The sequence below is a fragment of the Musca autumnalis genome, unplaced genomic scaffold (genome assembly GCF_047663935.1).
Source record: "Musca autumnalis isolate F117 unplaced genomic scaffold, ASM4766393v1 scaffold_2, whole genome shotgun sequence".
NCBI classification, from domain to species: Eukaryota; Metazoa; Arthropoda; class Insecta; order Diptera; family Muscidae; genus Musca; species Musca autumnalis.
This window is the reverse complement of record NW_027411755.1, coordinates 72,384,388-72,400,557: the sequence shown is the minus strand read 5'-3', so window position 1 is coordinate 72,400,557 and position 16,170 is coordinate 72,384,388. Positions and strand designations below refer to the sequence as shown.

At 36.2% G+C, this 16,170-nt stretch overlaps 1 protein-coding gene across 1 annotated transcript in view; it reads left to right on the top strand.

Moving 5' to 3' along the window:
• Positions 1–15,949, top strand: part of LOC141394089 (short neuropeptide F-like) — a 251,317-nt gene extending 235,368 nt beyond the window's left edge. The window contains exons 4-6 of the mRNA XM_073967936.1: positions 2,928–3,046; positions 3,111–3,835; positions 15,517–15,949. Coding sequence (XP_073824037.1) covers positions 2,947–3,046; positions 3,111–3,835; positions 15,517–15,528 — 837 coding nt within the window. The 5' untranslated portion in view covers positions 2,928–2,946 and the 3' untranslated portion in view covers positions 15,529–15,949. The remainder of the gene's footprint in view (positions 1–2,927; positions 3,047–3,110; positions 3,836–15,516) is intronic.
• The last annotated feature ends 221 nt before the right edge of the window (positions 15,950–16,170 follow it).

Here is a 16,170-nt window from a genome sequence, read left to right as displayed (position 1 = left end):
CTCGTGCGCTACGCGTTGCTACTGATTGTAGAATAGCCCTATATGCCGCATTTTTCTCTTCGGTAGCATCACGACACTCCTGGTCATACCATGGATTCCATGGTGGAGGTCTATGGTATCCAAGTATGGATTTTGCGGTTGTTTGCATGGAGTGGGCAATGCTTTGTCATTGTGCTGATATGTTATCTTGATAAGGAGAGCTTTGATTAAGCAATTGGGCTAGTTGATTGGAATATGCTGTGGCTATCTGTTGTGATTGCATCTTACCGATGTCCAACTTTCGTGTTGTGTCTGTTCGTACTTTGTTTGCTACGTTTAACCGGGTGCGTACCTTTGCTTCAATAAGGTAGTGGTCCGAATCTATGTTTGCTCCTCGAAACGAACGCACATCCAACATGCTCGATCAATGTCTTCCATCTATCATAACGTGAGCAATTTGATTTCTTGTTTTCTGATCTGGAGACAGCCAGGTGCCCTTATGGATGTCGAGATGTTTAAATCTGGTGCTGCTAACTACTATGTTTTTTGTCGCTGCGAAGTCTATCAGCCTCAAACCATTGTGAGATGTTTCATTGTGGAAATCGAATTTTCCGAATGTTCGGCCAAAAATATTTTATTTTTGCCTTATTAAGATATAGGATTATAAAATTTTTTCTTTCTAATTTTGGCATTAAAATCGCCTAGGATAATTTTAATGCTATATGTATATTCAGCATTAATTTTGGGAGACAATGGGGTCGTGTCCCTGACCTTAGGTACATATTTGGAGCCAAAATACCGGAACACGCCTACTTGTTAAATGTGTTATATCTTGAAAACTGATGACCACGAGCACACCTTTAAAACTACTAAACCTAATTTCATAAAATTCTAAGAAAATGTTCAGGAACATCCCGTGGTCCAAAATGCTATATATTTTTTGATAAATTTCGGGGGCCTATTGCTTTATAATCGCAATATTTGCTAAACTTATGAATGCATTGGCTTGCAAATTAATTTTCGAGACAATTTAAAAAAATTTTAATAAATTTAAAAAATGTTAAACGGACGGAACGGAATGGGTACAAAAGTATCTATGGACTGAAAGAGGAGACTCTCGGGCATCTTTCTGTGAAAACAGAACATTGTTCCATGTTGTTCCACAAAAGTTCTAGTCCATTAAATTTGCAATTTCATTAAATTTAGTACCTGAGGAAAGATAAAATAGCTATATAGTGTAAAAACTACGGTAATTTATTTAAACGATTTTAAAGGCCACAATCCTACCTACCTTACAATAAAACAATGAACACAATATCTGTTATAGTTTCCGAGAAATAGCTACTTCTTTCTCCAGAAATTTGCAAAAATTACATATTTTCCAAAATTGCGAAAAAAAATTGTCGCCTTTAGGAGCACGCCACGCTTACACCTTCCAATATTTTGACCTAATTTTTTGGTTTCCTTAGTTTTAATATGTTTACTATCGAATCCCATATAGAAATTAAATATCTTTGACAAAACAAACTTTTGATTTTTGGCCAGGGAAATCAATTTCTGAACCACCGTGCGATTTGCTTTTGAATTTTCCTGAGTATTGTATTGAATGTACACCACAAGCTGAGGAGGGTATGTACTAATATAGCGAAAACACACACACACATCCACCCATCATTCTCCAGTTAAGTACTTCATATTACAATTTAAATCAACTCTTGCAAATATATCTGTCCATTGTTGATGTCCCCTGTTGACAAAAATTTTAATTTTACTGTCCTTGTTATTGCCGTTTACAGCAAAACCTACAACAATGCACAAGGATATCCTTCCATTGGGCTACGATGAATTATGAATTTATAATTTATAACTACTGTTAAATGCTTCCACTGCTGCATGATACACATGCAGGAAGAGTGTGGCTGAGTCAGCAGACAATTTCTTTCTGATATTTAACACACATATGCCCGTACTGGCCAGCTGGAAATATTTGTTTTTCGTGGGATTTTGGTGCAAACAAAATGAAATTATTCTGACAAGAAAAAACAGAGAGAAATTTAAAGGAATTTCAAAAGACAATTAGGTTTTTTTAAATATTAAAAAGGTTGGAAAGAGGCTGCAACTACATTATTTCAAATACGTGAAGAACTTCTGAGACAATTATTCCACTGCTTTTAAATGAAAAAAAAAACTTAACATCAAAAGCAAATTTCCTTGCATTTCAAACAGAACTTAAAAGCCCAACTACTATCAGTTACAACAATAACAACAAGAATCTGCACTCATCTTTCCTTCGTGTTATTGTTCTTCCTTGGGAAGAAATCACCACTTTATATTCGAACTCCGACACATTTGTGCAAAGTAAACACATTTTATGGCAACTGAAGTGCGACACTTCACATGCTATTGGCATCCTTAATGGTATCAAAGCGCTCACTTACACAAACAACAATCATCAAGGGCGGTTGTAGCTTGATCCAAATTTGCAACTCGTGATATGGCATGTCTGGGTGTCATTTTCATCTCTAAAGAGTATTGGTGACTACACCACGGTGCGCCTTAACTAACTTTAAATAAATGGTGCTTAAACCTGGAAAGTTTTTGCGGATTTTGAAACAACAATATTCATAGATGAGAAAAATCAAAAAAACATAAAAATCGCCGGAGGGATTTTAAATAAATCGCGTTCAAAGTTCACATTTTTAGAGTTTTTTTTAGGCTTTCACGATTTTGCTTGGAAATCGCAAGTCCTATCGAAATGGGACTAAAGGAAATATTGTAGCAGTGAAATTTCTCTACAACATTTTAATTAGTCCTATTCCGACTTGAGTTTCCAAGAAAAATCGTGAAAACATAAAAAACCCTAAAAATGTGAAATTTGACAAAATTCTTTAAGAATTAGGCAAAATTCGTAAAATATTCATAAAATTTATATTATTTTTTACTTTCAGATCCAAGAAAATTGGTACAATGCATTTCCAAAGTCTGATATATGAACTTTCTTTTCTGACATTTTTATTGCTATTGACCCACAGTGGGAATGCAGCAGATATCGTGAGGGATGGAGGAGGTAAGATAGAAATAAATTATACCCTTCCCACTACACAAACTTAAAACATTTTCCTATTCAACAGATTCTCTTAACTCGTTGTATGACAATCTCTTGCAACGTGAATCTGTTGGACCCATTGCCTTTCTCAATCAGGAAGTAGAACGCAAGCCTCTACGATCATCTTCGCCAAGATTACGTTTTGGAAGGCGTAGTGATCCTGAGATGTTGACGCAACTACCCGAAAAACGTTGGTTTGGAGATGTCAATAAAAAACCCATACGATCGCCATCATTACGTTTACGTTTCGGTAGACGTAGTGATCCCACCATGCCTCTACATAGCCCCTTTGATTTATTGATGAATGCCCGTGAAAACTTTGATACTATTAACACCGGCACCAGTGATGACATTTTCGATAATTATTATGAACGTGTTGTCCGTAAACCACAACGTTTGAGGTTTGGTCGTAGTCTTCCATACCAAACCTATTTGCCTGCTGATGCCGATAATATGGAAAATGAAAACAGTGACGGTTCAGTTACATCGAATAACGACGATGATGATTTCTATAATTATCTGATGCATTCCCAAAAATTGAGAAATTTATTGTTGACTTTAAGACAATTCCAAGAAGCCAATTCATACAATAACAATGACGATTCTTCATCGATGGAAAATGATATGGATGAATTTGAACGTGCCATACGTAAACCAGCACCAATGCGTTTACGTTGGGGTCGCAGTACCGGTGGTCGTAATACAGAAACGAAGAATGTTGATAAAACCAAAGTGGAATCGGAAGAAAAGGTGAGAATTTAGAATTAGAAATATCTAGTTATCTTACCTGGGGAGCCTATTAAATATTAACGTTTGTTCAATTTGGTTAGAATATGTTATATGCATTATGTGGTAGCCTAATAACACCGAGAAGTTCGACGTTGACTTTTAAGGAACGTTTTAATACTCTGATAATTTATGTTAATCAAAATAATGTTTGAACTCCAACTTTTTAGAAACACGGCACCAATTTTAGAGCTCATGAGATGGTAGTTTATCTAACAGAAAAATTTAGTTCGGAGATGTCACATAAGAACGCCTATATTATGTTGCTGAGTCCCTATGAATGAAATGAATGGACGACAAAATGATGACGCCAACAGTGGCTTTGGCAGTTACGACGATTTCAATGAAATTTTGGATAAGTATGTCTATGAAAGAATGTTGATTGTCAAGATGCTTATTTAGGTTGCTTTAGCAGAATGTTGTGTTGTTGCCAAATTCAAGACGAACCTCTAAAATACTTACTTACATAGCTGGCCCATTACAGAACATTTGTTCTATAAGCCGAAAATATCTCCACTTCTTTCTGTTTACTGCTTCGCTTTTTGGAATACCTCGCCTTTTCATCTCTTCATCCACTTGTTTGCTCCATCTAAGCTTAGACCTGCCAGTTCTGCGTGCACCGCCATGTGACACGTATTTATACGCATTTTTAGCGGGTTCATCCTCGCTCATTCTTATGATATGGCCTAGCCAACGCAATCGTTGCATCTCGATACGTTCGATACAGCTCGTGATTCATACGACGCCGATATTCACCGTCAACGCAGATTGGCCCATAGATCGTTCGAAGAATTTTTCTCTCAAACAGTACCCAGGCTTCGGAACCATACATACGAGATGCGGCTTTATTCCTAAACTGCTTACTCAGACCGATGTACCATCAGTTTGTAAACACTATTCTTCTTCGTATTTCGCAACTGATGTTGTTGGTTGTGTTTACGGCGGTGCCGAGGTAGACGAAGTCCTTTACTACCTCAAAATTATAGGAACCAACGTCAACAGTTGGCCCGATCTATATGGACGCATTGCGCGTCGACACCATCAACTTGGTTTTCTCGCCGTTTACCGCCAGACCCAGTTTAGCAGTTCCAATTCGTGCTTATGTGTACGAAAAGTACTAAATAGTACTAAATTTGGTACAATAGGAATTTGGGTGAACGAATAGAGCTGGAATCCTGATATTTAGAATTGAGATTACTGTTGGAGTGTAGGATTGAAGAACTTTTGGAAATTCGTACTTATGTGTATGAAAAGTACTAAATGGTACTAAATTTGATACAATGGGGATTTGGGTGAAAGGATAATTGCTGGAATCTCGAAATTTGGAATTGAGATTACTGGTGGGGTGTAGGATTGAGGTAGTTTTGAAAATTCGTACTTATGGGTACGGAAAGTACTAAATGGTACTAAATTTAGTACAATTTGGATTTGAATGAACGGATAGAGCTGGAAACCTGAAATTTGGAATTAATATTACTGTTGAAGTGTAGGATTGAGATATGAGAGTGGTTTTGGAAATTAGTACTTATGTGTACGGAAAGTACTAAATGGAACTAAATTTTGTATAATGGAGATTTGGGTGAACGGATAGCGCTGGAATCTCTAAATTTGGAACTGAGATTACTGGTGGAGTTTAGTATTGTGGAAGTTTTGGAAATTCGTACATAGGGTACGAAAAATACTAAATAGCACTAAATTTGGTGCAGTTTCGATTTGGGTGAACGGATAGAACTTGATTCCTCAAATTTGGACTGAGGATCACTGATGAAGAGTAAGAAAGATGCACCAAAGGGTTTTTGAAACTTGAGTGTACGAAAAGTACTAAATGGTACTAAATTTAGTACAATTTGGATTTGGGTGAACGGATAGAGCTGGATTCGTGAAATTTGGAATTGATATTACTGTTGGAGTGTAGGACTGGGGAAGTTTTGGAAATTCTTACTTATGTGAATGAAAAGTACTAAATGGTACTAAATTTGGGACAATGGGGATTTGGATGAACGGATATAGTTGGAATCTCGAAATTTGGAATTGAGATTACTGGTGGGGTGTAGAATTGAGGTAGTTTTGAAAATTCGTACTTATGGGTACGAAAAGTACTAAATGGTACTAAATTTAGTACAATTTGGATTTGGGTGAACGTATGTATGTAGCTGGAAACCTGAAATTTGGAATTAAGATTACTGTGAAGTGTAGGACTGAGATATGAGGGTGGTTTTGGAAATTCGTACTTATGTGTTCGAAAAGTACTAAATTTGGTACAATAGGGATTCGAGTGAACGGACAGAGCTGGAATCCTGAAATTTGAACTTGAGATTACTGTTGGAGCATAGGATTGGGGAAATTTTGGAAATTCGTATTTATGTGTACGAAAAGTACTAAATGGTACTAAATTTATTACAATTTGGATTTGGGTGAACGGATAGAACTGGAATCCTGAATTTTAAGTATTTTAATTTTATTTATTTTAATTTAAAGTATGAATTTTTGTAAACGGAAAGAGTTAGAATTTGCAACCCGTTCGCGGTAGGCTATAGAGGTAGAATTTGGATTTGGGTGACGGATAGTGTTTGAGTCCTGAAATTTGAAATTAGGATTATTATTGGAGTGTAGGACTGAGGTAGTAAGGGTACGAAAAGTACTAAGTGGTACTACCTGTGGTACAATTTGGATTTGGGGGAACGGATAGAGCTGGAATCCTGGAATTTGGTCAGACTGCTGTTGGTGTATAGGATTGAGATGGAAGTAGTTTTTGAAATTCGTACTTATGGGTACGAAATGTACCAAATGGTACAACTTGGATTTGAGTGCACGGATAGCGCTGGAATCCTGTTATTTGGAATTATGGTTACTGTTGAAGTGAAGGATTAAGGTTGTTTTGGAAAATCGAATTGTACAGAATTTGGTATAATTTGTTTTTGTGTAAAGGGGTTTTTGGAAATTCGTCGTAGAAAGGTATGAAAAGTGCTAAAGTGTACTAAATATGGAATCCATTGTATTGGGCAAACGCGAAGGGCTAGAAATCTGAAATTTTGAACGAATGGTCATTGATGGAGAGTTAGGAAGATGTACCAAAGGGTATTTAGAAACTCGGCCTATAAGTGTACGAAAAGTACTAAAAGTTTCTAAATTTGGTACCAATTGCATATTTTTAATGGATAAAGCTAGAATCTTCAAATTTGGTATGGGAATCAAGGTTGGGAAATGGCGTCGAAATAAGGAAATGGTTTTGGAAGTTCGTATTTATGATTACGAGCAGTACTAAATTTGGATTTGGGTGAACGGATAGAGCTGGAATCCTAAAGTTTTGAATTAAGATTACTGTAGGGGTGTAGGATTGAGATAGTTTTGGAAATTCGTACCTTTGGGTACGAAAAGTACTAAATGGTACTAAATTTGGTACAATTTGGATTTGGATGAACGGATAGAGCTGGAATTCTGAAATTTGGAACTAAGATTACCGCCGGACAGTAGAATTGAGGTAGTTTTGGAAATTCGTACTTATGGGTACAGAAAGCACTAAATTTGGTACTACATATGGTATAATATGGATTTGGGTGAACGGTTAGAGCTGGAATCCTGAAAATTTTGTTTGGGAAAGAAATGGTACTAAATTTGATACAATTTGGATTCGGGTGAATTAATAGAGCTGGAATCCTGAAATTTGGAATTACGATTACAGTCGAAGAGTAGGATTCAGATTGTTTTGAAAAAGCAAACTTATGGTTACGAAAAGCACTAAATGGTACTAAATTTAGTACAATTTGTATGTAGTTGAACGGATAGCGGTGGAATCATGCAATTTGAAAGTATGATTATTGTAGCCCTGTTGCGTTGAGGAAGTTTTGAAAATTGGTACGAAAATTATAAATTGTTCTAAATTTAGTACAATTTTAATTTGGTTTAACGGATAGAGTTTGAATCCTGAAATTTTGAAGTAAGATTACTACTAAAGTGAAGGATTGAGATAGTTTTGGAAAATCTTACTTATGGGTACGAAGAGTTCGACTTGATACTAAGTTTGGTACAATTTGGAATTGGACGAACGGATACAGCTGGAATCTTGAGATCTGTAATTATTATGGAATTTACTGTAATTATTTTGTATTAATGTCCGTGTATGGCTGAGATATGTCGTCGAAATACGTACCAGAGGTCCGCAAAATGCCACTCGCTTTTAATGCATATTCGCGATTTCGTGCTTTTTTCATTGCTTGCTATTGCCATCTCTGTTTAATGCTATTGCTTGCTTTGCCTTTACTTTCATGCGTGTGTGCCAATTGCACACACACAACACACTACAAGAGCTCGTTGGTTTTTTTTGCACGCTGCCTTCAAAAGAGCACGTTGCATTACAAAAATCAGTAGATATTTCTGGCCAAATTTACATGTTAATAAACATAAAAAAATTAATGTTGAGACAATAAAAACAATTACTAGTTTAGTTTAGTTTATCCTATTATTAAAGAAGCTCAAAGAAAAAGCGAAATTTGGCAAATGTATTCATTTATTCAAACAGAAGATGGTACGATACTGTGTGGTGGTATGCAGTATTGTGCATACTGCATTTGCGAATCGTGTGAATACAAATGTAAAAGCAAGCAAGCATGCACTAAAGCAGTGAATCATTTTTTGGGGTGAATCTACTTTTTGCACATTCATATTTTTTATATGCAAGGCACTGCACTATTCGCTTTTGGGAAAAGGCAATAGAGTGTGCCTTTTATATGCATTTTGCGGATCTCTGATACGTACCATAAGTATACGAAAATTACTTAATGGTACTCAATTTGTTTTTGGGTGTAGGGACAGTGCTGGAATTTTTATTTTTTGGAGTTAGGGTGTGTATTTGTGTGCAACGTTGATCTCGCTGTTAATGTGTAAGGGTGAGATACGGCTGATCTTTTTGAAAATCGAACTTAAGGGGTACGTACAGTACTAAGATAAAAATAAATATTTATTAAAATTGGTATTAGTGCGACCAAATTTTCAGTGTTTGTCATTTCCATATTATATATTGTTTATTTGTTTTTTTCTATCCTTTCCGCATACGAAGTAGCGGGCATTTTGCTAGTAAACAATAAAATTACAAAAAAAAAAAATAAAAAAAAAGTCGAAAAAAATTTTTTTTCAAAAATTTAAAAAAAAAATTCCAAAGGAATTTTAATTTTTTTCAAAAATTAAAAAAAAAATTCCAAAGGAATTTAATTTTTTTCAAAAATTAAAAAAAAAATACTCCTTGGGTTTTCATAAAACTTATATAAAGGTCGAGTTACATTAGGCAAATATTTGCTCCAGCGACCGGCAGTATGCGTTTACTGAGAGCAAGTAAGATAAATTCAATGTATTATTAACACTCACTTGATCTCAGTAAGCGCACAATGCCGGTCCCTGGAGCAAATATTTGCCTAATGTGACCTTACCTTAACTCGTATAAAAACTCATATACTCAAATAAATGTTAATTTGTGTCAAAAATCTGCAATTCATATGGAAACAGTATAGAAAAACACACATTTTTAACCATGTAATTTCAATAAATTAAAAAAAATGTTAAACGGACGGAACGGGACCGGCACAAAAGTATACATGGGCTGATAAGAAGACTCTTGGGCATCTTTCTGTGAAAACAGAGTTTTCTTTCACGTTGTTCCACAAAAGTTCTAGTCCACTAAATTTGGAATTTCATAAAATTAAGTACCTAAGGAAAAACAAAATAGCTCATGTTGCGTAAACGCTGCGGTAATTTACTAAAACGGCCACAATCCTACCTACCTTACAAAAAAACAATGAACACAATATCTGTTATAGTTTCCGAGAAATAGCTACGTCTTTCTCCAGAATTTTTCAAAAATGACTTATTTCCCAAAAACGGCGAAAGTGTTCGTATTTAGGGGCACACCACGCCCACACCTTCCAATATTTTTACCTAATTTTTTGGTTTCCTTAGTTTCAATATGTTTACTATCGAATCCCGTATAGAAATTTTATATCTTTGAACCACTGTGTATCGTCGGCATAAGCAACTAACATATGGCTGGCTGTCCGTGTATATTGTTCTACTTCTTTTGACCTTCGCGTCTCGTATGACCTTCTCCAGCAGAATGTTGAAAAGATCACACGACAGGCCGTCTCTTTGTCTGAAACCTCTTTTGGTAATAAACTCTTCGGAGAGGTTCTTTCCTATTGTAACCGAGGACCGAGTATCAGTTAAAGCCATTCTACAAAGCCGACTGAGCTTTTCAGGAATATCAAAATCAGACATGGCTTTGAACACCTTTGAACGTATAGGACTGTCGAAGGCTGCTTTCTAATCGACGAAAAGATGGAAGGTGTCGATCTGCATTTCTTGGATCTTTTCCAGAACTTCTCTCAAAGTAAATATCTGGTCAATGGTGGATTTGCCCGGCCTAAAGCCGCACTGATAAGGTCCAATAATTTCATTGACCATAGGCTTTAGTCTCTCACACAATATGCCAGATACTATATTATATGGAATAAGGAGCAGACTTATGCCCCTGTAATTGGAGCACACAGTCTTATCTCCCTTCTTGCGGACTGGACATAAGATGCTCACGTTCCAAAAGTCGGGTGCGCGTTCTTCCTGCCAGATGGTGCTAACTAGCTGATGCATACACTCTATCAGCATGTCGCCTCCGGTTTTGAACAGCTCGGTTGGCAAGCCATCGGCTCCTGCTGCCTCATTACTCTTCAGCCGCTTTATTGCTGTCTTTACCTCATCCTGGCTGGGCGGTATACATTAAATACCATCTTCTGGGATTGGATCTGTGGTATCTTCGCCGTCATCGCTACTATCGGATACCAACAGTTTGGCAAAATGTTCTTTCAATAACCTGAGCATACTATCTGTATCAGTTACCAAATAACGTTGCTGGTCTCTACAGAAGGATGCGCCTGTACCAAAGCCATCAGTTTGATGTTTTACTCTTTGGTAGAACATTCGGAATTCATTCTGGCTCCTGTACATCTCGACTTTTTCACATTCCTGCATTTCCGTTTCTCTCTTTTTCTTACGGAAAAGACGTTTCTCCTCTCCCCTTTTCTCCCGATACCTCTCTCGTGCGCTACGCGCTGTTACTGATTCTAGAGTAGCCCTATATGCCGCATTTTTCTCTTCAGTAGCAGCACGACACTCCTGGTCATACCATGGATTCCTTGATGGAGGTCTCTGGTATCCAAGTATGAATTTTGCGGCTGTTTGCATGGAGTGGGCAATATTTTGCCATTGTGCTGATATGTTATCGGGACGAGGAGTGCTTTCATTTTTCTCTTCGATAGCAGCACGACACTTCTGGTCATACCATGGATTCCTTGGTGGAGGTCTCTGGTATCCAAGTATTGATTTTGCGGCTGTTTGCATGGAGTGGGCAATAATTGCCATTGTGCTGATATATTATCGGGACGAGGAGTGCTTTCATTAAGCAATTGGGCTAGTTGAGTGGAATATGCTGTGGCTATCTGTTGTGTTTGCAGCTTACCGATGTCCAACTTCCGAGTTGTATCTGTTCGTGCTTTATTTGCAACGTTTAAACGGGTACGTACCTTCGCTGCAACAATGTAGTTGTCCGAATCTATGTTTGCCCCTCGGAACCACCGTACATCCAACACGCTCGAGGAATGTCTTCCATCTATCACAACATGATCAATTTGATTATTTGTTCTTTGATCTGGAGGCAGCCAGGTGCCTTTATGAATATCGAGATGCATAAATCTGGTACTGCTAACTTCCATGTTTTTTTGCAGCTGCAAAGTCTATCAGCCTCATACCATTGTCAAATGTTTGTTTTTTTCTTTCGTTTTTCCATAGTAGGCGGTTTTTTCTAGGGAAGGGTTACTAACCCGACGCCCAAACCCAGGTTTTTTACGTTCTTATGGGTGAACGCGCGTCACATGTTAGCTCACTACCTTTAACGGGTGTTAAAGGCAGTTCGCCAGGTGACACCACAAGGAGGTCAGTGTCCACTTGAGTTGGAAGAGGGACCAAGATAAATCCTGGGCTTTGCCATGTTAAAGCCGGTCAGAACCGTTCCTTGGTATCTTCCATCCCCTAAGTCACCCAATAGTTATTGTCATTTAAGAAAAATCATCAACTGACTCAATTTTCACTCAATGAGAGAATTTGACAGAGAGGATTGCTTTGTCTGTACATCCATTAGTCTATGGACGAACCTCAAAATCCTGTTATGTTAAAAATAGGTTTCTCACTAAATGTATTAGATTTCTAGGCGTTACTTGCATTGATACCATCATCTTGGCTTTATAGCATAAATGTCAGAGTAGATGGCATATGCGATATTTGATTTAAATGGGCATTCCGAAATGCTTTAGTGTCTCTAATAGCTCTCTCTAGCAAGACAAGATAAGCTTTTTATCTGAAAACTTGAATGGTTCAGAACTGTTCGGTGATGTTGAGTTATTATACCCTACCCCACTATGTGGAAAGTTTGTTTTGGTAAAAATTCATGTAACACCGCGAAATATTCGTCGAAGACCCCCAATGTGGTATACCAATCTTCATATCTCGACTAGATAAACCGATTTTGAGATGTGTGTCCGTCCGTCTGTCCATTATAAATATATACATATATAAAATTATTAGATTATTATTTAAGCTTCGTGCCTTTAGGTGCCAAAATCCATAAAGTTATTTCCTACAATAAGTTTATTTGTTCCATAAAGAAATGTTTATTTGTGGAAAGTTACTTCCCATTGGTATTGTTGTAGGGTATCACAAGGTCGGCCCGTCCGACTATAGCCTTCACTTACTTGTTTTTGTTACTTACACCAAGAATTTTGCCTGGTTGATCGTTGCCAATGTGTTAAAATTTTTAAAACACTTATATGTGGCAATGTTTTTACGAAATCATGAAAGAAAATCACCAATGTTATCACATGTTTTCAAAATTTACACGCCTCTTTAAATGGCACGTAGAAATTGCCAAACGCGTAGGTAAAGATACTCGTAACTAATACCGGTTACCTAGGGCTAGAAATTACGGGCAATAGTCAAGCACGTACGCAGGGTATTTATACCCTACACCACAATATGGAAAGGGTATTATAAGTTTGTTTTTCGAAAAATTAATGTAACACCACGAAATATGCGTCCTAGACCCCCCATACCAATATTCATATATCGACGAGATGAAGCGATTTTAAGATGTGCGTCCCTCCGTCCGTCTGTCCGTCCATTAAAAATTGTATGCACGCTACATGCCGCAATTATGGACCAATCTACACGAAATTTTGTATGAAGGTCGGGTTCAGACCAGAATATTTAGGGGGTGAAATGGACCAGAACTTTTGCATGAAAATTGGAAAAGTTGTTAGTGAAGTGACTATATCTTTATTCCTGGAAACTACGTTAAACCAAAGTAAGTTATATTTGGAAGAGGAACGCTTGACCTTTCCATTGATGCTAATTATGTTGATGTACGTGGTCAGATGACAGAGATACAACCTAGTATATGCAGGAATCCCACAGTTTTAATTGTGGGTAGTGTAAACTTAATCACGCTAGAGATCACAGTTATAGTTAACAAATGTTTGCACGAGGTAATAGTTTTGGTCAGGGATAGTGTCAAAAATTGTTGATTATGATCAGATAGTATTTAGCGTGGAAAATTGACCAGAGATACAACCTAGTGTATGCAGGAATCCCACAGTTTTAATTGTGGGTAGTGTAAACTTAATTACGCTAGAGATCACAGTTATAGTTAACAAATGTTTGCACGAGGTAATAGTTTTGGTCAGGGAAAGTGCCAAAAATTGTTGATTATGATCAGATAGTATTTAGCGTGAAAAATATCCAAATTTAATTTTTAATAAATAATTTGAAGCATTGTGGCGTTTTTTTATTGGGTTAGCGTTTGCAATTTTGTTTTTTCAAAATAGTCTGGCTTAATCCCATTGTTGTTTTAATATTTTAAAACAACTATTTTATTAGTGGAAAAGATTTGGCATTGTTCGCCAAGGGGTAAGGCAGGGAATACTATAGTTTCGATCCACGCCACTGGATCTCATCAGTTCCCTTGTTTCTTGTTTGTGGATATTCTCCACCGAAGTTATTTTTCAATAACTTCTTCAACAAGAAACTTTTTATACCCAAACATCAATCGTCAGCTCGAAGTATAAAGGTAAGCGAAGAAAAAAGTTCAATGAGAAGTTTTTCCTTGGCAACCTCATACAACTCCGACGAAAGTGTCTGCGAAAACAATTCAAACCTCTTCCACTTGTATGTGTCGTCGAATTTAGACGAATGCACACACCAAAATTTGGTTGGTCTGCTTTACAGCAAAAACAACACACGTCGTGCCAGTGTCTTCAATTTGAAGCATTGTGGCGTTTTTTTTATTGGGATAGCGTTTGCAATTTTGTTTTTTCAAAATAGTCTGGCTTAATCCCATTGTTGTTGTTTTAATATTTTAAAACAACTATTTTATTAGTGGAAAAGATTTGGCATTGTTCGCCAAGGGGTAAATCTTTTCCACTAATAAAATAGTTGTTTTAAAATATTAAAATAACAACAATGGGATTAAGCCAGACTATTTTGAAAAAACAAAATTTAATAAATAATTTAAATTCTGGGGCAATATTCGGACAAGTTACGAAAACTAAACTTGAAAACCAACTCTTGATAAAGGAATTACTGTCCAACATCACGGTGGAAGGTGCTTACACCTGGAAAGTTTTTGCAGACTTTGAATCTACAATGTTCATAGATGAGAAACATCAAAAAATCAAAAAAATATTGACGTAGGAATTTTTAAATAAATCGCGGTTTTAGTTCACATTCTTAGGGTTTTTTAGGGTTTCACGAGTTTGCTTGGAAATCGCACGTCTTATTAAAATGGGATTAGAGCAAATGTTGTAGCTGTAAAAAATCTTTGCAAGATTGACCTCTATGACTTTTTCGTAGGTTTTACAATTTTAGAGATATAGAAGTTCAAGTTGGGTCAATGCACTGACTGTATCACCTCTTTATAAAACAGTGCCATGTACGGTGCGCCCTAACTAACTTTAAATGAAAACCGCTTACACCTGGGAAATTTTTGCAGATGCTGAAACAGCTATGAGAAAAATCTAAAAACAAGAAAAAATCGCTGGAGGGATTTTTAAATAAATCTCGGTAAAAGTTCACAATTTTAGAAATAGTGCTAAAAAATTTTGTAGAAAATTTTCACTGCTACAACATTTTCTTTAGTCCTATTTGGATAGGACTTGCCGTTTCTAAGCAAAATCCTAAAAAACCCAAAAATGTATATGTAGCCAAAATGGTCCATCTGTCCATTACGAAATAATGAAAATAATATATAACGTGTCGCAATCATACATACATATTCACAATCATATAAACAAATTCCGCGGAAAGCCAGTGCCAAGGGGAAGTGGTGTAATTAATTCTCTTTTGAGTTGAGCTGTTATGGCCTAAGACGTACATTGAAAAAGTGGGTACCCACACATTCAACCATTATGCTACGTTTCACAGGTGGTTAAGTCCGGGTGGTTTGATACGAACTTGACCATGTCGTAAAAATTATTTTGGAGAATTGAAATTATAACGACAACCTTAATGTATACTCAAGGTATATTTTTTGACTTATAATTTTTTTTCTTTCTTTCCAGAAAACAATATAAATATTTCCCATTATATCAAGATGTCTTTTAGACAGCAATGCTACAAGGGCTAATTTCAAACAAACACCTCAACTGAAACACTGAATTTCAATGATAACGACAGGATTTTAAAGTTGATTTAAACGGCTTCATAATAAATGGACAACTATAAAAAAATTCAAGAAAAAATTATTAATTAATTAATTAAATTTATATATTTGATTATGGAAGTTTTGTTAATAATTTTTTGTTAAAATTTCTATACTATTGTAAATAGAAGCACTTTACAGAGGCAAAGATATTGTTTTGTTAATTAAGAAAGTGTAAATTAATCAGATACAAAACACTATTTTTAAAGTTTTACATGCACCATCACCAAAAATATTTAAAATATTAACAAATAAAATAAGTAAAAGTAAAATAAAAACTAAAATAAAAAAAATGTTTTTATTTAAAAGTGTCCAAATATTGGTAAGTGTCCCAAGAGTTGCTTGCACCCTGATATTTATCATTAGCACTATGCATTAACTTTGTTATATGACCTGATATTGCACATTTGTCACATAATAGATTTTCTGGTCTGGTCCAAAAATTGGTTTTCGTAATATTTTGTCCAACTTAGTTAAGGTTTGAAGATGGGTTATATCGGTAAACTCCTTCCGG